Source organism: Strix aluco, chromosome 3 (assembly GCF_031877795.1).
Source record: "Strix aluco isolate bStrAlu1 chromosome 3, bStrAlu1.hap1, whole genome shotgun sequence".
Classification (NCBI taxonomy): domain Eukaryota; kingdom Metazoa; phylum Chordata; class Aves; order Strigiformes; family Strigidae; genus Strix; species Strix aluco.
The window spans coordinates 22,306,194-22,330,125 of NC_133933.1; the positions used below are offsets into that span (position 1 = coordinate 22,306,194).

Sequence of the window (23,932 nt, forward strand, 5' to 3'; positions counted from 1 at the left end):
TATGACCAGTCCAAGCTAACACACGACATCTGCAACAGAGGTAGACACAACCTTTATAGCTAAAGAACAGGTGAGCCCAGCCCACCATTCTCTCATATGGGCTCATTCCCTCTGTCTCTCTCCTGAGACTCCTGTCAGTGCTCCTGCACTTTTCTTGCTGTATGCTGCTCAGTACATAAAATATCAATACACTCCACTTGATGGCAACTCTTGGCCTACACTGCAGACCGTATCACCAGCCCCCACTTCCAGAGCTCACTTCACAAGAGAGTTCAGGTACCAGCAGCTGCCCTGCTGCGGCAGCACGGAGTGGCCTAATATATCCAGCTTTTCAGGCAGATTTTGAAGGCTCTGTGGAGCTTTTGACCACACTGACCAGACTGTTGTTGGTATCAGAGCTAACACCACTAGTTCATGTGTTTCAACATTACACTTCAGGTAGCAAAGTGAAACATAACCTAGTATAGAACAGACTCAAAGAAGTCTTTCTAAAACGGAGGAGTGGTAGAGGAGGAGGCAGCAGGAACAAATCCCTGGGCTTACTGACAAAGTAAAGGAGGCATATACCAATCACGCTCCTGTTCTCTACCTTAAGAGGGGTGGTATTTCAAATTGACAGGTAACTAGCTAGCCCTACGCGGGGAGAAACAGCTGCACACAGTGCTGAGGGTGGCTGAGTTATAGCAAGTGCTCATCTCTCCTGTAGTCACCCCCCATCTCCATGGTCAGCTCAGCTCCCCCAGGTAGGCTGGAGGTTGTGGCCATCTAACTCAAATCAGGAAGCTGGCAAAGAGGAAGGAAGGAAGCAGACTGAAACGGCACACGTAGAGCCCAAAACAGATATTGTGAATGTGTGGGCAAGCCTGGGAGAGGGAAGAGACAAACATCTGGGAGACAGTGATGTGAGGGGGAGGGAAGTGAAATCTTGCATCTATTTGGCCCACGTCACTAGAGTTAAGCTGGAAAGAGGAGGTGGGGGACAGGGGAGAACAAAATAACATTGACCATACAAGACTGACATTTCTAACTAAAAATCATGTTTTTAAAACAAAATCCAATGCTGTACTCTTTCAAATGGGCAATGAAAATATTACTGAAAAAGCAAAGCTATGTTATTTCAGACCAAGCCTATATTAACTAGAGATGGGCATTCATGTTACCACATGCTGAACTCAGTCAATTTGGTCACTTTGCTTTGATTCCTGATTATTTTCATATGACCACGACACCAAACAAACCTATCTTGCAGTTTAAAAGCACTTTTTACTTCAAGAGGAGGCTCTCTCTGGTTCTTTCTTTCACCAGCTTGCAATCAAAATCCAAGTTACAGTTAACAGCTAAAGGTAATTGCTTTCTAGAGCTTGTTTTGTTTTGTTTTGTTTGTAAGGGACTTGGGAAAAGCTCTGAACAAAGGCTTTGGAAATATAAAAAAAAAAAAAAAGGAATCATATTGCATTTAGCCACACCTAACTGAAATCTGTACTAGCTGGAAATCTCTGCCGTCTGCAAATGCTTCTCAGACCAGACAGTTACCTGCTGGACCAGAAATGGGGGCAGTGTTGAGTTGGAGATTTCCCAGAAGCTTTTGATCCCATCCAAACTTCTTCTGTCCACCTCTACTGGTGAGCAAATTGCTTGAGTCTGGAGTTGTACCTCGAGGTATCTTCTCTCCACTGACTAGAAAACAAGAAGTCACAGATTGGTTTACCATTGAGGGTGGCTTAGTCAGTAGGTAGTCCAAAACTGCAGCTAAATTAAGGGCTGCAGGCTCCTCTGCTGAAAATAAGAGCCTGCAGTCACAGGATATAACACTAGTAAAAGGAAAGGGCAGATTGACTTTCCATTGCTGTTATGGGAACTGTGACAGAAGAAAAATAAACAAGAATGAGTGGTGGGCAAAATAGAAAGTGAATGAAGACACAAAGCAGAAATACAGAATACAATCTTTAGCAACTGTTAGAAAGTTTCTCTTTTAGTCAGTAAAAGTACATGCATTCTTTTTAATTACAGCCTCATTTTAAGATCTCTTTAGAATACTGAAACCTGAGGTACATTGTACTTGTGCACAGAAACCAAAGGGAATTATTGGAAAGACTCATACTCCAGCCAATGCAAATTAACATAATACAAAGCAGATGAAACATTCTGACTGCTGCTGGATGAGGCAGTGGCTTAGAGGTTTTTCAGTCTGAACAGGGCTACAGAGGTTGTAGCTTCAAGCCTAGGAAATGAAAGAACACACTTAAATTCTTCTGTTCAACCCAAGGTAGGAATTTCATGTGTTCAGAGAAGCAATCCTCCAGTCCTCATGTAAGTTGTTGGTATAGAGTGACAGATCATTGAACACATTTACAAATTAAGCAATTCACTATGCATGAGATTATGAAAGATGAGCCAGACACAAACGTTCAATAAAAATCTAAAGAGGGTGAAATCTGGCAGCAGAGGTATAGACTGGGCATATTCTAAAGGCCAGTCAATCACAAAGTCTGGATCAGAATCCAAATTTTTCCCAAGAGTAGGAGAGAGTGAAGATCCTAGTTTCTGATTCAGACTTAAATGCATGTCAGTCCAAATAAAATAACCTTGTTCTAATTTAACTGGAGTATTGTGCCCAATGTTATTGCAAAGTTAGTGTCAATCACAGGATGCCTGTCTTTTCCTAGCCGGAGTCCAACTGTCATTCATTTTGATAACTGTCACACAGCAAACCAGGTCATGTGGAACTCTGTAATCACAGATTGGCTTCTGTATCAGCCTGGGTGGATAGGTGATGCTACTGTCTCAGTTGGAAGTTGACTCTCCCACACCATATGTCTTACTACCCATTTACTGCCAAACTCAGAACCCATTCACTAGTCGGCTCTACTAATAAGGTATGCATCTGAACAGTCTCCTTCATCTAAGCACAGTTATTTCTGAAATATACCTTTACATTTCAAGAGTCTTTTGAAGATAACAACACTCAATCCCTTCCCCACAGTTTCAACCCCTTTCCAAATTTCAATTACATGGCAAATAAAAGACAAGTCACTTGCAGATAAAAGGAAAACTTACTTGTTAAATAACAGTCCAGACTAAGGGAGACATTGTCAAAAGCAATAATGGCATCAGATCCTTCTTCCCATGAAGCGATGATCTGAAACCAAAACCTGCACAGATTGGAAGAACAGGGATTAAATTCTGTTAAAGAGATGAAACTCAGAGCTCTTTGTAATTAAAGCAGTTTTAGAATGGGGGAAAAAAGCTTTTCTTTTCACACATAAAAATATTAAATTGACAGAGAAAGTATCCTCATCCCTAACAAGTAAAGATGACCTGAGGAGGGGGGCTGTATATGAATATAGGTAGACAGAAAAAAAGAATACAGCCCCTCTTCCCTCCAGAGGCATATAACCTGAAGCAGGTGCAAGTGTGTATGTGTGTGTGTGCGTGTGTGTGGACAGAAAATAAAGTCCCCTGGATTCTGGCACAGAAAAAAATCAGACACCTAAGTGATTTTATTCTCACGAGTGATTTACCTAAAGTGTTAAGAAAAATAAGTAGGCTGGGGCTTCTGAAGTCATTTGGAGTTTCTAAAAGGAACTGGCAATCAAAGGCTGAAACCAATTTGGAAAGTATTTGGTGTTGATCCACCCTCTAGGAAGCAAAGGATATCTAACAGTCCTGGCAGTCACAAAAGAGAGGAACTGACACTGGGTATTCCATAGGAAGAGCGGAACTCGTTATCTCCTTGTAGAAGCTGAGCAGGTTTGCTTTAAATCACTTCCACACTCTCAGCTGGCTTTTGCCGGGAAGTTCTGCCACTCCTACATTACCAGAAGAAAGATTGCTGTAGGTTCACCCTCAGTGGTATTACAAGTCAACAGGAAGAGCAAAAATAACCCATAACCAAATACTTCAAATCTGACAGAATATTGACCACGCATTAATTTAGTGCACTCGTGGATTTAGATTTTCTCTTAGCTTAGCAAGTTCATGCTCTCCCAATGCATATCTGTCACGTAAAATCATAATACTCTGCTTAGGAAGGAGAACAATTTCTAAAAGCAGCTGACCAGGGCCCAGAAGTCAGATACAATGCTGAGAGGTTGCATCAAGACTATAAAAACATGAAACTATCATATGCTGTAGAACAAACTGCACCAGAATATGAAGTATTATTTAAATCTCATTCTCTGTTGTATCTTGATGTTTTACACCAGCAGAAGTTAAGCCATTCATGGGTCTCTAATGTAGATCTATTGCTGGTGGTTCCTGCTCTATCTTACAGATATAAGCGTTTAGCCAAAATGTGAATTATTGCAGGTGTTCCAGTTTAGATGAGAAACTGATGACAGAACAAGTTATTTTTGAGGAACAGCCTTATTTAATCAGAAAGGCTGTGGAAATCCTGTCCCTTCACTGCAGCAAGAATCTAAACACCAGCAGAAATTTTTTCTTCTCACAGACTCTTGTCTTTTATGCATAGCACTGGGTCTAAAATATTTTCTTTCAGCTTTTTGTTTGCTATCAGTATTCTTCCATTAGTTTTGTTACCTCCTACTGTTTTTAAAATCTACCTCTCCTTTACCAACAAACCAACCTCACAAAATTCAAGTGAAGCTTCTCCGCTTATATGTATATTTACTTTGGGACAGCATATTTGTGTGTTTTGAATGACGGTTTTGACTGTTTCAGCCTCCTGACTCTGTCAATAAAGGTAACCAACTTCCACATTGTTCTCAAATACAGCACAGCTTCCACCACCAGAGATGACGGTGAGGTTTGGCATAAGCTAAAACAGACCCCAGGGATATCTGTGCCTTTTGAGGATATCTAGATTGAAGTGTTGTCTTCTGCAACTGGTGCTCTTGCTAAGCTACAGACAGGGACACAGTCAGAAAAGCTGACCCAACCAAAGCAAAAACTTCAAACAGAAAAAAAACTCCCAGCAGCCTGTAAAAGGTGCAAAGGGTTTAGAACAGAACACAGTCCATTCACAACAGAGAAGAGCTGATATAGCTACTATGTTCCTCCTTCTTTATTTCTGGTAAAGCAAAACAATGATGCTTTAATACTGAAATTTCTCGCTCCTTGGAGATACGCATTGGACATACAGAGAGACTTTTCTCTCTAAAATGGGCTTTTTATGTTCTAAAGACATGAGCAGCTGCTATGACAGAGCAGGTGATTGACACAAAGAACAGTGGATATGGTGAAGGAAGAGCATCCCTAGCATCATAGGAAACTCCAAACAGCAAGACATAATTTTCCTTGCTAAATGCAAGCTCAACAGGTGGCAGCTCAAAAGGCAAGCTCAAAAGGTGGCAGCTCCATCCAACCAAATCTGAAGATCATAAAAGTGCATTTTTTTGCGTTCCCAATCCATATGAAGTGCAACTGCAGCCTGACGCTGCCAGAAGCCTCACAGTTCTTAGTTGGTATACCTGAAATCCACTGTGGGTATGTCTAGGAAGAAAATTGGAAGGAATGTAAAATCCTTGGATATTAAACTGGTTTCCAACTACATCGGCTGTCCTTCCCCTGCCTCTTCCCCCCATTTGCTCCACAGCTGACATCCCACAACACTTCAAAGCTCTAGCATAAACATAAGCTGTTCAGTTCAAGACATGGCTTGTGAGCCTTAAACAAAAGCTGCTGGACAGACAAAGTGGGCTCTGATCTACTTTTTCCTGTAAGTTACTGTGCCAGCAGCAGAGATGGCTGAACCGTATGTGAACCAGGTCCCGAACCACCACAGATCTGGTACGTTATGGAGAATCAGCACCTACCTTGGGCTGTAAACTACAGGCTGTAGCTCAGCAGAAGCTTCTCCCTCCCTGTTGTGTGCTGCTGAAACCTCCAGGAAGAGGTAAGGTGGAAACAGATTCAGCTACACGTCTTTCAGTTGCTTGTGTCTGAAACAATGCCCTGCACACATGAACAGATGAATGGTGCTACACTGAAGGGACCACTGGAACTGAGTCTCTGATGTGTTTGATCTTCAGCCTGTTTCCTGGGGGTACACACTAAATGCCACTTGAAGATGTGGACATTTCGATGTGTATTTATGTTTGTAACGTGCTAAACTGAGTCTGGGAAATAAATTGGAAAGACAAATAAGCAGTTCCTTCATGTCAGCTTTTCCCTCCACTTCAGCAGACTTTAGCTCAGGTTGCATAAAAGAAGAGACAGATACTTCTGCAAAGACTATGACACACCTTCTTTGTACCTCCAGGCAAATAAATACGTCTGAAAACAGCTTCAGGCAATTTCGCCTCAGGCCCCAAGGTGTTATCCTCTAAGGTACTGATCATGTCATGCCTCTTCAGACAATAAAGGGTTGTTCTTATGAGAATTACCAAATGTTCAGCCCCTAAGCACAGGAAGACATGATACAAACCAGTACTTCTCTCACTGAAGGGAGTGCCATTGAATGTGCCCATATAAGAACGCAATAGGTTGGTTTTTGCTTTTCTTTACAGTTCATTCAAGTTAAGAGACAGCCTTGCTGATTTCACCTGCAGGAGCACTGGGACCAGAACACTTGAGAAGTTTCCTGAAGTTCACCAGGGGTGAAAAAAATTACAGAAGTGCCTCCAAAATACAAAAATCATGTGAATGCTAAACACTGTTAGGACCATCAGTGCTGCTCTGGTTGCCTATTAATCTGATTTTTTTTCTAACATGAATGCAGTTTCAGTACAAACCTTCTCTTGAGATCAGCATTTCTGCAACAAATAGTTCATCTTTTTCTCTTCTCAGTTTAATGCCACTATTAATTTAGAAATATGATGTCTTTCAAATTCCACTGAAACAAGATCATCAGTTAACCAACATTTCAATCATTAGCTTTGGTGGTTTTAGCTTAATGGGCTAATTAAGGGAAATTTAATCAAAACTGAAGATGGAAATGTCACACATCAGTGAGATGGAAAAAACCCCACAGACAATCTCGTTCCCTTGCCCCGTCTTTTTTTTTTTTTCTTTCCGTTTGATCCCTGAAATCAATGAAACAACTCCCTTTGACTTTGGTAGAAGCAGATACTGAAACACCAGAAGCATATGTTATTGCAGCGACTCAGTATAACGCTGGAGGTGACAACATCTCACCGGTATTTTTGCACAGATCAAAGTGGGGTATACTGACTGCACATCCACTACTTCAGCTGGCACCTGTACAGCACAGATACCGGTCCACAGCACTGTGTAGACGTATTCACTGCAAACACAGACACGGCGGTGGATGGCCATGAAAGAGTATTCCTGAAAGCAATTATACAGGAGCAGCAAAAATAGTGCTGGCAAGTTTGCCATGACTTTGTTGCTTAATAAATCGCAGCAACTTCCTCACATGGAATCACATGGAAATCCTCATCAGGTAAGTCTGTGTTTGTAAGCTAGATTTCTTCATAGGAATGAAAATATGGCTGCTATGAAAGGCTTTAATGGCTTGGATATTAGAAAAATTGTGACTTGACGACTGGTGGAAATCACTTCTTATTTACTTCTTATTTTTTAGCCATATTTGACCCCAGGAGCACGGGTAGAAAAAAGTTCCTTAGATGTATGACAACTGGGAAGTACAAGTTACGTCCTGCAGAGTTGAGTGTCAGCTGAGCTGTGAATGCAACTCATAAAAGGCTTTTTTTGTTTTTTTAAATCTGTTTGAGGCAGATGGGAAATGCTGTACCAGGTGGACAAAAAAAACCTAATCCAAATCTCCCCTTTGGGGAACATCAGCTCGCTCTCTGAAGGATACAAGTTTTACATAAATTCAAAAACCCCTCAAGGGTGACTACTGATCAAATATTTCAGAGTCACAGATAAGAAATGGCACCAAAGGCATAACAAATAAGCTTTTTTTGGTTTGCTTCTCTGGCCCAACCTGTGAAATTTGAATCTAGATGAACAGTTCCTTGAAAGGTAGAACCAAGCATATTCCATCTAAGTTAAATCTGGCAGAAACAGGATAACATCAAAGCTTCTGGGCTGTAGTTTTCCCCATTCCCCAGGATCTTTGAATCTTGGGTTTTATTTCAGTGTGGTCAGTATTTGAGCTTAATCACATCATCCTGGGTTTTCTGTGCAGTTGGTTGTTTTGGCTTACTTATTTTTTTCTTGATCCTAACAGAAGACTGGTTCCCCCCAGAATATCTGGGGCATATTTACAGAGGGAAATACAGAGCTAAAAATATGAAAATACATCTGCAGTTATGTTGGTATAGCCTCCATGAGGACAAACTGTTTGCTTACATCACCTATCCTTAGGGTCCTCATTGCACAGAAACGTTAGCTTTTAGGTGTATTATATCCTCTTCTGTTCAGAGGGAAAGAAAAAACATTCTCCTTGAATTGAAGACCTCAGAAAGCTGATTTTGTGCAAATTCTGCAGCTCCCTCCCTTCAGTAACAACTCTGAATTCTGCCTAAATATTGTTCCTGGCTCATACAGACACTTCAGGTTTCCATTAGCCAGACTCAGGCATCTGTCTTCATGCCATTATTTTAGAAAGGTTCATAATCATTATTTTTTTTCTTTTTATCATAAAGATAGGGATTATTAACCAAGATTGAACGTTAATCTCCTCTGTACTCAATCCCCCATGCAGTGACACGATCACAGCGTGCCTGTACGTACAGATCCCATTTCATAACTTGTAATGTTTTGCCTCTGATGGAACTGATTTCTCTCTCTCCCTAGCTAAAATAATTACAGCTGAACCTGCTTGAGACCAAGGTACTTATGGAATGGGGAAGTTTCAGGTCACTAACCCTTATTACATTCAGGTTCCCATTAACTGCTCTGTTACAAATGATGCATTGTTAGCTCACTTCACAAAGGAATACTTACTATTTGGGATAAAAGACATACTTAGGTGGAATGAGATTATTTGGAGAAATATAAGCATGTTAACCAAACCCAGTTACAGTGACAGAATTGCCATGCAGGAAGTTACTTAATAGGTAGTAATAAAGGTTGAGATTCAAAGGTGTTATTAAAGGCAACCATGCAGAATATATACACGTACAAAATCTGTCACAGGTACTCTGCGCACACTGTCACCAAAACCCCCTCTTTCAGATGAACAGAACAGCCATCAGCAGAATAACCCTATTTTGGAAGGAGGACGGTAGCAGACATAGTTAATGCTACAGAGCAGAAGAGCGATACAGGCATTAAAGTCTCACTCTGTTTTTAACAAAGTAATGTGGGACCATGTCAGAGCACCACAGTCTAGGCTTGTTAGATGGATATAAGAAGAAAGAATAAAGAGATCTGGGTGTAAATGCAACCAATTAATATATATGTGGTAATGTGTAGGGATACGTATGTTGAGTTTGTATGGGGAGTCGCTGTTTCTTCATAGCAGAATGGGAAGAAAGTTCAGGAATAACAGGAGACAAACAGGCCTCTGGGTACAAAATGTTGCCAAGAACTCTCCTTTCCTTTTTCTTCCTTGACGGGAAACCTGATGCCCAGAGACGTTTTAGAAAGAAAATCTGAAAGGAGTGTGAGGGAGGGACAGAGCAATGCAAGAAGAAATTACTAGACAAGAAGAGTGCTTAGCCACACTGGTAGAAATACAGCAGCGTGGTATGACTATGAGACAACTTCTTTTTACTGCTCTTTTTACTGCAGCAATGAGTGAGAGGATCCCCAGCTGCTTTGGCTGCCACTGAGATCAGAGCTGCTGAAGGAGCCAGACAGAACAAAGGGTCTCACTCCCGAGGTCGGAAAGGGAATCCCACTTTGATGGTAGACAAAAAACTGATGCGCACCGGTCTAGTTCATAATAATCCCGCAAGTCAGCAAGACTGGAATAGGTAAATAAGCCAGTTTAAATAAAGAAAGTACAATCATCTGGACCTGAATTTTGACTTGTTGCAACAGAATATCACCTTCTGAGGTAACTTAAGTCTGTAGACTTTTTTGCCTTCTTCCTCAGGAAGGTCACATCCATACCTAGGCTTCCAAGTAAGCCACATTTTTCTCTTTCAACATAATAAAATTCCTCAGTCCATGTTCAAGTGAAAGTCATTGGCAAGAAAATAATTTTGAAGCTCTCTGAGCACAATGGGACCAAAAGAAAATTGTTTTTTATTTTCTGAATGTGTTGCCCTGTTAAAAGGACACAGGGCCTAGTCTTGCTGTCAGTGACAAGGCAAATGGTGCTGCTACTTATGACTGAAAATTTAGTTTCTAGCGACCTCAAGTAAACTCCTCTCACTCCTCTTTCCCCCATCTGGTCACTACTACTTAAGACTAGCTACAAATTTAGACTTTGTAATGTCAAAAAAATAAACTTGTGAAGACAGGAATCCAAGGAAACCTTTCTAACCAGTAGACACATTTACATTCCTTTTATATTTCTATACAATCTTCCTCTATCAGAAGACTGTACTGAGGTTGGACAGATTGCTATTAATACTTGTCATTTTTACCAGGTTCCTCTCACAGAAGTTACAATGAAATCTTTAAAGAAAAGGACAGGTTTAGTAGAGAATATAGGCCTTAAAAGACCAGAGCTGCTCTGCTCTGGCCTGGCTCATGCGGAGTCCACTTCCAGGCAACTCCAGCCAGGTGGCAGGTGAACCCACAGAACATTTAGGCTACATGGGACTCCGCACGGCTGGCCTCAGTTTCACCAAGGGAGCAGAAATCAAGAGAATTAGAATTTGTTTCTTAAAGCATTATTTTCCCAGCCAGGCTTAGCCTATTAGAACTAATCCTTTTCCACCCTTTACACTGTGTAGCAAAACTTTTTCTAGGAGGGTTGGTGATGATAAGCATCAGCCTACAGTAAGCCCCAATGAATCACTTTGTTACACATGCTTGTATTTTATCTATGTGATATACCTTGACCATACTGTTAAGCTAACAGAATGTCTAATTATTTGCTACATAAATCACTCATCTTCAATTACATCAGGCTTCTGTTTGCTCTTGCTGTCACATTCCCATGACTATATCACTATTAAAATTTAAACTCACATTTGCTTCTAACTAAAAAAAAATGTATAAAAAAAAGCCCAAACTACCAACTACACAGAGATTTCAAGACTCTGTTTCGTACTTGCATTTCTGTGAAGTTAAAAAAGAACAATCCTCAACAGGCTCATCACTTATCATTGGAAAACAAATAGTAATTTTCCATCAAATGAAACAATTTTACAATAATGCAGTTCTCTACACTGCTCTCAACCCAGATATTTTAGCACTGCATTAATGTGTAAATTCCAGCAAGTAAAAATGACCGATTCTCTATCTTTCACTAACGTGTGCAGACATCTCATTTGCAGATAACATGTCCTTCAGGGAGGGGTAGGTGGCTTCATGGGGGCCAGACAAAGCACAGCAAGGATTGTTAGTTCATGTTGAGCGTATTTAAGTGGCAAGTTAAAATACAGCACCTCTGGAGACTTGGCCTTTTGCTTCTGGTAGGCACAATCTGTTCATCCAACAGTTCAAGCAACTCTTGCCCACAACTGGCTTCTTTAATTGTAGCTGCTTTGATGGCATATCCTTCACCAAGCCCTTTGCCCTTCCTCCCTCCCACACAGATAACACTGAGCATTTGGAATTGGGTTACAGCTCTGTTAAACCCCACACCACATGAGCCAACTCTCAAGAATGTTTTGCCCACAACTTCTAGAACAAGGAAGGATAGCTAACTTTGGGAAGATGGAAAAAGCTGGGACTTCAGCCTCTTTTAAGTCCACACAGAAAAAGTAAGCCCTCACACACGGTGAAATTGCAATTGGATGTCTTCCTAAGGATCAAATGGGAGGAAAGAAGACAATCTTCTCCTCATCGTACTCCTGGAAATTAAGCATGTGTCCAGGGTTGCCCAGGCTAACGCAGTGCTAGAAATCTAACATCCCTCAGTCCCACTTCAGCTTCTTTGTCATACTCCTCCCTACTTTCTGTTCCTGCCAAATCACCTGAAATGTTCTAGCTGTGATTTTCTGCCAAAATATAATTTCCCCCAACAGCCTTAGGGATATCAAACATTTAAGAAATGTCTGTTTCTAAAGATAGAGCTGATCTAATTTCTTGGAAGTCTTCCTAATGATTCTTTGAAGTGCTATAAGCCAAACATGGAAATTACAGCTAAGCAGCTTCTGAACAAGCATGCTTTTGAGCAGTTTTAGAGCATATTATCTTATTATTAATAACACTTTCCATTCAGCCTCCCAATCACAATGGAATGTGCTTTACATTTTGTGTGGAACTGGTACACTGGTGTGCTTTATTCAAGAGCTTTACTTCTGTGAGGTGATTTAAACTTTCAGCTCCTCCTGTAGGAATATCTGCAATATCATGCTTCTTCTAACACAGACCCTCAGAGCTACTGACACAGGAACCAATTAGAAAAAGACAGACACAGGAAGCTTTCAGCAGCACCAGCATTGCATTCACTTCAATTAAATACTTCTTACAGTTCAATAAAACTGTCATTTATCTCCACAGTGTATATATAGATATATATATACAGACACACACTGCAGTCTCCCCACTACCATTTCAGTGTACACTTCCACAGAGTTCCTTCCTAATTTGTACATCAGTCCAGATTTCCTAAGAAACTGGTTTGAAATGGTGAGAAAGACACCTGCAGTATTTCCAAGTCTCACAGCAGATTTCTTCCTTCCCAGGAAGGACTGGTTTAAACTAAGTCAATCTTAGAAAAAAAAATTCATTAAAATAGTGCACTTTATATGAATAAATAAGGACAAAAACTTTTTCAAGAGACCAAAACTTCCAAGTTTTCCTTGCTTATGTCTTAACCTCCAACAAACTCCCTTCCCTCAGTGAACCCAGCTGTCTTCTTCTGTAAGTAATGGGGAAGCAAGGGTGTCAGCACCTTATACATAATAGTCAGTACCGTGTTATCAGCTTGAATCTGTGATTCCACATGAACCACTGCTAGCCTGGCTCCTAAGATCAAAGTATTCTCTGCCTGACTCTGCAACCAGAGAGAATTTAAAGGAAAGCAATAGTATAAGAATACAGAATAATTCAGGTACAAAACATTCCCCTGGCAACATTAGAAAATAAATCACATAAATAATAATGGCAAAATATACCATTCTTCAAAGGAAACACAGCTGAAGGGAATGAGGCAACCAGGTATTTTTACAAATGGTGCTTCAGCAGTGACTGCACAATAAGCCTAATGCTGACATTTTAAAAATCTTTGACGCACACATATTAATTATACATTCAGGACCGAAGCGTTGGCAGTGTCCTTGTTGTATTTGCAGCCTACATGCATCCCCAAGAGCCAGCAAGACAAAAGACATATTCATACAATGTTTGTTCAAACTTCTTATGAGGCAAACTATCCCTTAATGAAATCCATTATTTCTAGGGCACAGATTTCCAAAAAGACAAAGGACACCAGTGCTCATGACACAGATTGTAGATGCATCTTACAGCCTAAGGGCCAGGGCAGCAGGAGGTGAAGTATGGTCTGTGTCTTCTCTATAAACAGCGTAAGCCAGAGCACACATAAAAAGTAAACAATGAACAAGAGTATTCCATTAAAGCTGACTTGTAAGAAACAGCTAAAACAACACTCTTTAAATAAGCATATGCTACCAGATTAAGCATATGCTACCAGATAAACCTTTTATGCTTAAAGCCAGAATACAGTCATAACCGCGACAGTCCTTTATTAAGCTGCACCTCCTGCTACAGCTAACACAAAGGTGTTCAGATGCATCCTTGTCTCATTTTGCACAGGCTCTTCTCCCATCTTTTTGATCCTCAGATCTAGACACATTGAACACTGGGGGCTTTGATACCCAGAAAAAAAAATCAACTATGGAGCTCACATCCAACTCTAGCAAACCACATAAGAGGATCAAACACGCTACATAAAGCAGTATGTGAGGAGAATGATTATTTTCAGTCAATGAAATGGAGACACAGAAATTTAAGCACCTTGCTGTAGACTACCCATTGACCCGGTTTGTGAACCAAGACCATCACTCAGGAGTTCTAAAATTGGGTGCTTCACTCTAACTACTCAGTTATTCTCATTCTCCACCTCTAACAGAAGATAACAGGGGACATAACTGGGGACAAAGTGCTTCCACTCCCTGAGGGAACAACTTCCAGGAGCGATGCTGGCCATTTTCATTGTCAGGTAGCTAGTGATGAAATGAGTGATCACCATGCAGAAGAATGATGAGGAGACTCATACCTATCCAGTATATCTGGGAGAGGTAAGATCATCCACTGCCATATTCCCAAACCTTCACTGTTATCTGAATGCCAGAATGTCCGGCTCTGCTCCTTTCCTGTCTTGTTCTCGATCAGCACCAGGGATATATTTCCCAGCAAGACACCACGGATGAGCCATGACATTCGTAGCTAGAAGAAAGAGAACATACGAGATTAAACATCACAAACATTAGCCAACAGTTAACAAAATCCCCAACTCTTCTTTCATTTCTTTGTTTTCTAAACACCAAAAAGTCTATTCTCTCTCCCTTATGCTCATGTAATCCATTTAGAAAACTCCACAGATGTGGAAACCTGTAATACTTAGTACATACTATACAATATTGGAAATACTGGCTTTTCTTTTTGGTGAAATTAAGTCCAAAACATCTCCGTTTTAGTTTTCACATATGTGTCTGTAATTTTAAAGGGATAAGTTAATACCTCTGTTATCTGCAGTACAAAGATCACACTCCCATAAGATGCCACCTAAGAGATTCAAGTTAAGACTAACAACTTTTTCAGCAATAAACTTTTATATTTTGGCAGCAGCAAACACAGGGAGAATAGCTGCAATAAGCAGACATCACTAGTAATCATATCCTCATCCCCCAGATACTCTGCAAAAATCAGTTTTTCCTTATCTCTTTCTAAGCTTCTACAGATTTTCCAATTAAAGTTCAGTAATATTTAGGTTTTTTATTAATTAAAATACCTTAGGGAACCAGTTTTCTAACATTTTTGTTACATTTAATGTAATTGAGCCCATTTCTATGCATTTATCCCTGTATATAAAATTATTTCATGTAGTTTTTCAATTTTATGACTTTCTCTCCCTCATTGTATGCAAAGAAAAACAATCCCTTCCACATCAGGCTACTGTTGAAATCCATGTTATATGAATATAGTCTTCTAATTTTCTTGGGAAGAAGAGCAGCTAGTTCTTTGTTGATAAAAAGCATAAATAAAATACACATATATATTACATGCAGCAGTTGGGTCTCATCTCAATAACCCATAGAGGTGAGAATGATGAAGGAATGAATTTATTAAAGCTTACATTAATGATGGATTTTCTGGACACAAGAAAGCGTTCAGCATAGTATCTAGCATCCATGCATGTTAAAAAATAGTGCTCTGGTTTTTAACACTTCAAAGCCAACACCTATGTCAGGAGGCTAGGAATTAAATTTATATTTTACACAGGAATACCTGATAACATTGCTTACTTTCTTTCTTTGATGGCACAGAATGTTCATATCCATTTCTCAGCATAAAATGCAACCACTAGATTTTGCTTGCTGTTCCTACTTCATGGTGTAACTCTGTTCTGGCAGCCAAGTCAGATTTAGGGGTCAAAAGGATAGCAGTGTTGCTATTATTCCTAGCTTATGCTCACAATTTCAGGGTGGGTGGAACAAAATTCTGGATACCCATTATATTAATTATCAGTACTGAATTTAGGTAAGCAGTGAAGTCCACCTGCCTGTCTCCAAAGTTACAAAGACATCAGTGACTTTGACTACACTGCAACACTATGACAGACCAAAAAATCTAGCTGTGGTTCTTCTCTCTTTCCAGTCCAAAGATCACTGCACTTGGCTTGGAATCACTCCTGGGTCTGTTGTACTGCTAGCACATATGACACAAGCACTGATAAGATGTACAAACTGATATGCAAGTATGGGTCCATGAATCTATTTTGTTACATTAGTTTGACCAGACATTCAAGACTGATGTGTAAGGTTTTGAGTGGTTCAGCAAACCATCAAACCACCACAGGGGCCTTCCAGATCACAGCACTTCTGGAGACAAGCCACTGCTCAAGTCTGACTACCAGCTCACTCTCACCTCAAGTTTGGGAAAGGACTTGTGGACCCCCATGTTCATTTCCGTAATGTCAGACAGTGGAAACCATAGGATGAATTGTGAGGATTTTCACCTTGCAGACTGTGAGAGACGACTTGTAACTCCCCAAAACGAATCTAAGTCACTTGTCTCCCTCGTCTGAGCAGGACATGACACAGACACCAGAGAGAAAAAGCAGAGCCAAGCAGGAATGCCAGGAACTGTTTCAGATACGACACAAAGTGATGGTCAGGGAGGCAGCTGAGAAGGGCTGGGTTCATACCCACAGAACCAACACTGGTGGAAAAGGCTGCTGACAAATGTTTATGGTATAGGAGGCTGATGCCTTCGTACTTGACATTTGCATGGCTACTCTTAACTCTTAGTGCATACATAGTCTTAATGTCAGGTGACAAGATGAAATAACTTGGGCATTTTATATTTTCAAGTTCCTATGAAGTAAGGCTATTGAAATTACAGTGAAAATTGCTCTCCATTAAATATCGTTGGAATACCTTTCAGACCCACTTAAGTAATAATGTCCCTTAGAAAACTGATGAGGACTAAACTTTTTCTTTTTTTAAATAACTTTGGAATGCCAGTGGACATTTAAAGCATGCACCTACAGCAGGGAAAGCAACTCCTCTTACTGAGAGTCCATATGGGAAGTACTTTTAGGACCCTAATGCCAACTCTACTGTAAAGCACCATATGAAATTTCTAATACAGGTAAGTTGGAGCAATTTCACTGTGCCATTTTGACAGTTCAAAATTTGAGAGGTAAAGCCCTGAAGCTCCTACTATGCAGAGGCTTTCAGACCTCTGTCTCTTCTGAAGACCTGCCAGACAGTAAGAGGCAACATCTATATGGTCAGAAGTGAGAAAAGAGCAAGCCTTTGATAGCTATTAACGTAACACTAGAGCAAAAGCTGAAGCAATTGATGAATTGGAATGGATGCCTTTGCACACATGTCAGCTGTTTGAAGGAAAGACGTAGTTGGCATTAGATGTGGGAGATCAGCTCGTTGGCAAAGTGCAATATGCAGACTCTAATGAACTGGCTCTGAGTGAATCGACTGGCACTGTGTCCAAATGGGCATTTTTGGCTGTGATTTCCATGGTTTCTAAGCTTCACAGCAGGGCAGTCCAGGTCTTTTCACACCTGCTGAAGTGAACCAGAGCAGATGATGAGCTGGATACCATAGTAAAGACTTCCGAATGGGGCTGGCATTCATTCTACAGGATACGGCATCAATGATGGCAGATGGTACTACATACACGATGCGTCCTATAAGTAGTGCAATGGCACATTTGGAAAAATCTGTATCTGGGCAGTTGGTGGCATACCCCTAACATTATATATCAAACATCTCCCTCTGTGTTAAACCAGCAGCAAAATATTCAGAAGCTAGAAACACCACTGAGAAATTAATTAAGCATTGCAGGTAGACATTGGCTCAACGGCACCTTGCTTTCCAGCTTTAGAACCCACCATAGCTGGTGATTAGCTGTTCATATGCAAACCCACTGACTCAGTAAATGAAGTGCTCTAAATTGATTTGGGGAAAATTAAAGGGAGAGAGAGCCCATGGTAAACACACAGCATATTGAGGCAAAACTTGGGTCAGATGGCCACATGCACTCTACTGCAAACACCATCTGGAACAATGTCTTCTGAGAATCCCTTTAGCCTCAGACTTTGTGGAATTTCTGAACCGACAAACAGGAGACTCAATTAATCCAAGAAAGAACACAAAACTAATCCTTATCAACATCAACAGGGCTTGGCAGGTTTAACAGAGAGGTGAAGAAAAACAAGGAGGGTAGATTTTCAAACATAAGCTGCATAATTTCAAGACCACCTGAGAACTGAGACTTGCATTTTACTTCCTTATGCACAAAAGAAATAAAATACTGGGAAGCTTCTGTGTAGAAGATTGGACCTGCTTACACCTGTGAGTCTACTTTAATGGACAGAAATATTCCAGTATGAACTGATGCTTAGATGTCTGATTGAGGACCAATGAAACACACAGCAGCACAAAAAAAGTCTTCAGTAGCCTCCGGAGAGTAGCTGTGTCTTTTTCCTCCCTTTCTGAGTGGCAATGCCCCTGACTATTAGCATTATGGTGCTACCTGGCAGGAAAAGCTTCATCTTCAGTACAAGTAACCAAAGAAAGGGGGAGAAGATGAATCTTCTTCAAACAGGACTTGGAGTCAGGTATTTTTAAGAAGACAGAGCCTACAGGCATCCTGATCTCAAGGAACTGCAGTAGTTGAATCCCACTGGTGGTTATCTTGCTACCTACACTCCAACTCTGCACCACAGGCTTACATCTTGTGAGACAGCACATTACTTGGCTCTCATGTCCCCAGTCCCTCTCCCCCATCTATAATACTTGCTCAAAGGAATTGCTCAAAATTTTCCTGACCAGGAACTGCAGATTCTTGAAATACAGAGATTTATTTTGTGAATAAACGTAACTCTCATCTTGGGTCTTTTTCACTGGACAGGAAACAGTAGAAGTTGTTTTCAGATGTGAATGCGCTGACCCAGTAAATGTAAGTAAGGCACTGAAGAAGGTTGGAAAACACCTCAACGTTGAATAGAAACTGAAACTGCAAGTTGGAATATGGCTTATATGGAATTATAAAATAGCTACAGACACCTTTGCCAAGTCTCAGTAAGTTTTGTACATGAATATGAACTACGTTTGAGGCATGAGTCTATCATACTGGCAATATTGTTTTTCTTACTAGAAATGAGAAATGGTTGCACACAACAGTACAAGCAAAGACACCTATTTGGACTGCTCAGCAATCTAGACTTGGACTCTTATGAATACAAGAGATGACCAAAAGGTCTTGGTCCAATTTTTTGGCCAGATCAACAACTGTGCAAGATCAGTCTCTCTTGTAGTCTGCTGACACTTCTGCTTTTGCTTAGGACTCAGATGTGCAAGCAAAAACCTTATGTAAATGATAAAATGATAATTAATTGATCTGATCATGTAGCTTTTTACCTAGGCAGGCAAGAGAAGCTTGTGTTTTATATGAACACATTCTCATGCTATTTATTTTCACATTATTTCTTACTTATGTTTACTTTTATAAAATCAAGAACCTAACAAAAGCACCTTCATTTCAGGAAACAAACAAAAATAAAGACAACAACAAAAGAGAAAGAAAGAGAAGGCGTTTATAATTTTGCTGCCAGAGTACTGTGGAGTTTCCAGGCCTTCAAGAAATTTCAGATATTATAGATCCTCTAATCCAATGACACAGAAGGCAGGTGGCAAAGGAAGCAAGAAAACATAAAGACAGATAACAGTGAATAAGCTGTACAGATTTTAAAAACAACACTTTAAAATAAAGAAAGTATGCTAACAACATTCTGCAATATAAAGCACATGAAAGGCTGCGCTAGAGGCATATCTGTGTTGCATTTTTCATGCTCATAAATGTTCTGAGTCAATGTTATTACCATGTAGCCTTCTAAGTTATTCAAAGCTCAAGGAATAGAGGAGAAAGAGATGCTCTGCAGGTATCAGCACGGCGCTCAGATTGAACTCAAGGAATGATTTATATTATTGATTTACATGTTTAAAAAAAACCCCAACACTTTTGCATAGGAAGGAGAACTGAATTAATAACCACAGAGGATGAAAGTATCTTTATATCTATAAACCTGAATGAGGGAGCAAACTTCAACTATCCTGTTTTACATCAACATATTATGTTTATTTTCTAGAGAGAGTATGTTTACATTCAAAAAGTAATTTCAGGCTTAAAAGAAGCCTGGATCATTTAGTACTTACTTATATAACATAATGGTGCCTTTCAAGAAATAGTTAGTTGAAATGTCAAAATAGCATCAGAAAAAGATTTTAATTATTTTAAACACGGCCAAAGGCACAAAACTCTTTTACTATCATAGGAATCTGTTTCCACTGTTTTTCAGCACAACTATACCTTTTAAAATGTTTGACCCAGGATCTAACAGAAAAATGAAATAATCTGGCTCCCAGCCACAATGTAGTCCCTCTTGCAAAGAGTCACCTTTTGTGGAGCTGCATGCAATAACATTTAAGGCTAATTTCAAGTTCATCATCATGCAGTCAACACCACCTCTGTTGTTTTCTCCTCCTCTATTATAGCCTAGACCAAAATTGTTTGCATGGCTTTTACTTCTCAGATATGGCACGAAGGTCTATCACAGATTCCCTTGTGCTGAGCAGAGCACAGCCTTTCTAAAAATCAGTGTCCAGACTGTTCATGTTTCTGCAGTGACTTTCAAACAGAAGTAATAGTCATAATCCACCACAAAATGAAATGTCACAGGATAGATATAACCACTGCTGCCCAGGCAGGTACACACTGTACCAAGCCCTCACAGAATGCAATAGTCCTGGACCTGGTCTTACATCTTTTTATGACAGAAGCCCAAACACTTTGAGAAGACACATTTATGACTCTTGTGATCTACAGGCACCACAGTATCTTTCAAAGCCTGAGGATGCAGACGGCAGGGAGCATCTCTGAAAAATGAAATGAAAAGCAAGTCAATGTACGTGACTCTGCACTCGTACAGCAACAATGCCGGGACTGAGGGAGACAGGATTGCCTCGTTGTCCAGGTGTGGGGAGCCAGAACTGAGTCTCCAGCTTCTACATGAAGGTGAGCTCCCTGGACACCTGCAACACTCTTGTGTCAGCTCTGTGACATCTTTGCAAAGTACTGAGTAGGTGGTCATTACAGTCTGGAAACTGTGCACACCTAGGGGCTATCAACTGTGACAAAGCAATTTAGTTTTGCCATGGGCGATGTCTGAGAAGATAGCACTTCCCCTGGACTTTAATTGCAATGTGGTTTCCCAGATTCCCAGACAGCAGTAAAGCTTCTAATGACATGTATATGGATTTCTTCTAACCACCCCACGATCTTCTTTGCCCTGTTGGCCTTGTGCAAGCCAACTGATTCCCACTAAGAGGAGGGGAATCACAGTGTGAGGAGAAGGGGCGAATATTGCTCAAGCTCTATAAATTCTGCCTTTAAATCAGGCCGCTGTTTGGATTAATTCTTCACACTTTATGTGCGTTACTATGCTCAATTACACGTGTTTTGTTTCCAATGAACTTTTACACGTGGGTTAAAAGATTTTCACTCTTGATTACTGTGACTCAGTTTGGTTCCTGAAGCGTTCCCTGAGCTTTTTGTTGCATCTCCCCTTTCTGGCTACTTCAGGGTAATGGAGCATCTCTTCATAGACCCTGTGTACCACTTTCTGCATTCCCCCAAGATTTAGTAGAAGTGCCACAGTTTCCCTCTTCCATATAAATCAGGTTTTAAACACACAGTTAATGGGGTCAATAGGCAAAGGACTCCACTGAATGTGCAACATGAAAAACATAACAAAGACTGTCTGGACTGCAAACAAGATAGATTCTCTGAAGCCAGCATACTCTAGCCAAGATTTAATAAAACAACAAAAAGAAAGAGAAAAACTAACTGAACCAAGAACAAAGGGCAGCATCACAAACTAACCGCTCTGACCTGCCAAAAGCACTGAAGAACAAAGAAAATGAAAACATAAAGCTGCTCAAAACAAACAGGACCAAAGTGCAATACAAAGCTATACACAAAGTGCAAGGCATATTAGGGCCAATCCCAAACATGTGTGGGAAAGTAGAGGCTGTGTTTATTATGGTATCTCCTGCATTCATTTTTACTCTCTTCTCATCTTTTGATGCATGTGTGGGGCAGTACAGAGTAGGTCAGGCTGATTTTTTCCTTTCTGAGTTAATGAGGAGCCTCCCACAGGGAGTAAATCCTAGGGGAGCACAGCCTGCAAGCAGCCCAGCATGCTCCTGATGACTGACCTCAGGCTGGAGAGAGCACAAAGATGGAGGGTCGAGCTTGTCCTGCACTTAGTGGCAATATGTATGCCAAGGATCATCCAGGCTCTGAAGTCTCCATGTGCTAGCGTCAGCACTGCTGCAAACAGCTGCCCAGAACCTCAGCAGGACAGGTGTTTGGACCAGGTCACCCCACAAGACTCCAGGGCGTTAGCAGTCATTTTCTCAGACTGTTCAGTCATCACCATTGCCAGTCTATCACAGTGGAAGATTAAACAGCCAGGCTAAGGGAGAAAAAACAAGCCTGAAGCATTAGCAAACTCTTTGTGGCTGGCACCCACTGTGGACTGCTTGTCTGTTTCCTTATCAGTCCTGGTTCCACAGACATTCTGGCCAAACCCCAGGATCCTCCAGCCTGGTAAAGAGCACTGCAGCAGGTAATGCTCCTCATGCTGAGGCTGAAGTAATTAATTCCTATGAACACCTCAGGCTAAAAGGCAGGGTGTCAGCATTTGCTATGGTGGGTGTAATTGTCTAACATGAGTGGATAAAATAAAAGCAAATTAAGGGATAAGGGGAGAAAATAGTAGCTTCGGTAAAACAGTGGGTCTAGTAGTGCCCCAGAGCTTCCACATAGCAGGGAGAGAAGAGAGGGGAGTCAAGATCAGCAAACTGGGGACGTCTGCTGGCCTCTTTGTCGCTCTCAGGGCTTGCAGCATATGGCCTCTGATAAAGTCCCATGCCCAGAGCCCAGGGGTAAGGCTCCACTCCCCCAGGAGAGGTGAGCGACCTGAGTGGTGGGGCAGCACACTCAGACTCACCCCCAGTAGTTCAGCTGAGCTGGGCATGTTGATATGGGGGTTGACACGGCATACAAGGAGAAGGAAGGATGTTAAATGACAGGCTTAAGGACAGCCTCCATCATTAATATATATAGGTGCAGGATGTGAATCTGAGCCGAATCTCTCTGGGGTGCTGGAACCAGCTGTCAGAACAAGCCACTATGTAAGCGAACACGCAAGGAGAGCAAGCAGATATCTAAAGGATCACGTGAGCTGGATCAAATACAAGAGGGAGGACAGGTTTATGGCTTGCTCTGACTGTGGAAGAAAAAATGGCTCTAATTCGCACACACTTGCTGAGGTCCCTTTGCCACATGAATCATGAGTGAGTTTTGTCAGTGGGATTTCAGTTGCCAGAGAATCTGTCCTGGTTGTGACATGCCAGGTGGAGCTGTCAGCAGTGACAGGTAGAAGAAAACTCATCTTTTAGTGCCTGAACTTGAGCCAGTTCAATCAGGAAGTGATTGAGGGTGAATAAATACAGGACAGCATTATGATATTTTCACAACCTATTTTCTGACTATAATTTCACTATAAGGAAGTTTGTTGGCACCTACTGGAGGAATAAGTGCATGGGGGGGGAATATCTCCTTTCTCCTCTGTGTTGTGCTGAAAAGTGGAATTAAATTATTCTGCTCACAGACAGATTGTTCCAGTAAAATAGAATTTGAAGCCACCAGGGGCTCATTGAGAAGAGAAGCTTTTACACTATATGAAAAGGCAAGAGACAAAACCCTTGCCAAACTCCTTCACTCTTTATTACCGACAGCTGCAATGCTGGATGCGTCCGGATGCCTTTTAAGTGCCAAGGGGAGTGACGGAGGTGGGATGGCATGTGAGCAGATGAAATACATGGCAGCTTCTCCCCCAGCGGCAAGTTTAATTATTTGCACTGTTGTATACACAAGAAAAAATATACACATATTGGGAAATCATTCACTCCGATTCCTGTGTCAGGTGGATTATGAAAAACATTCGCTCTTGCTGGTCCACAGCAGAACAAGGTCTTAAAATATTCAAAATCTGCACATGCCTTTGTCACAAAAGGGAGGAAAAACAAGGTAGAATGTATTTCCTAAAGAAGGAGGACATGAATATGTCAAGAGAGCAAAAACAGATGAACTTTGCTATATGAACTGAGATATCCAACAGAAGTGAACCAAAGCAAACTTC

The 23,932-nt window shown here is 41.0% G+C and overlaps 1 protein-coding gene across 1 annotated transcript in view; it reads right to left on the reverse strand.

The window, feature by feature from the left end:
* The window catches only part of ALK (ALK receptor tyrosine kinase), a 320,348-nt gene that overhangs the window by 46,582 nt on the left and 249,834 nt on the right, over positions 1-23,932 (reverse strand). Inside the window, exons 9-11 of the mRNA XM_074817734.1 lie at positions 14,195-14,364; positions 3,058-3,152; positions 1,534-1,677 (exon numbers count right to left, since the gene is read on the reverse strand). Coding sequence (XP_074673835.1) covers positions 1,534-1,677; positions 3,058-3,152; positions 14,195-14,364 — 409 coding nt within the window. The remainder of the gene's footprint in view (positions 1-1,533; positions 1,678-3,057; positions 3,153-14,194; positions 14,365-23,932) is intronic.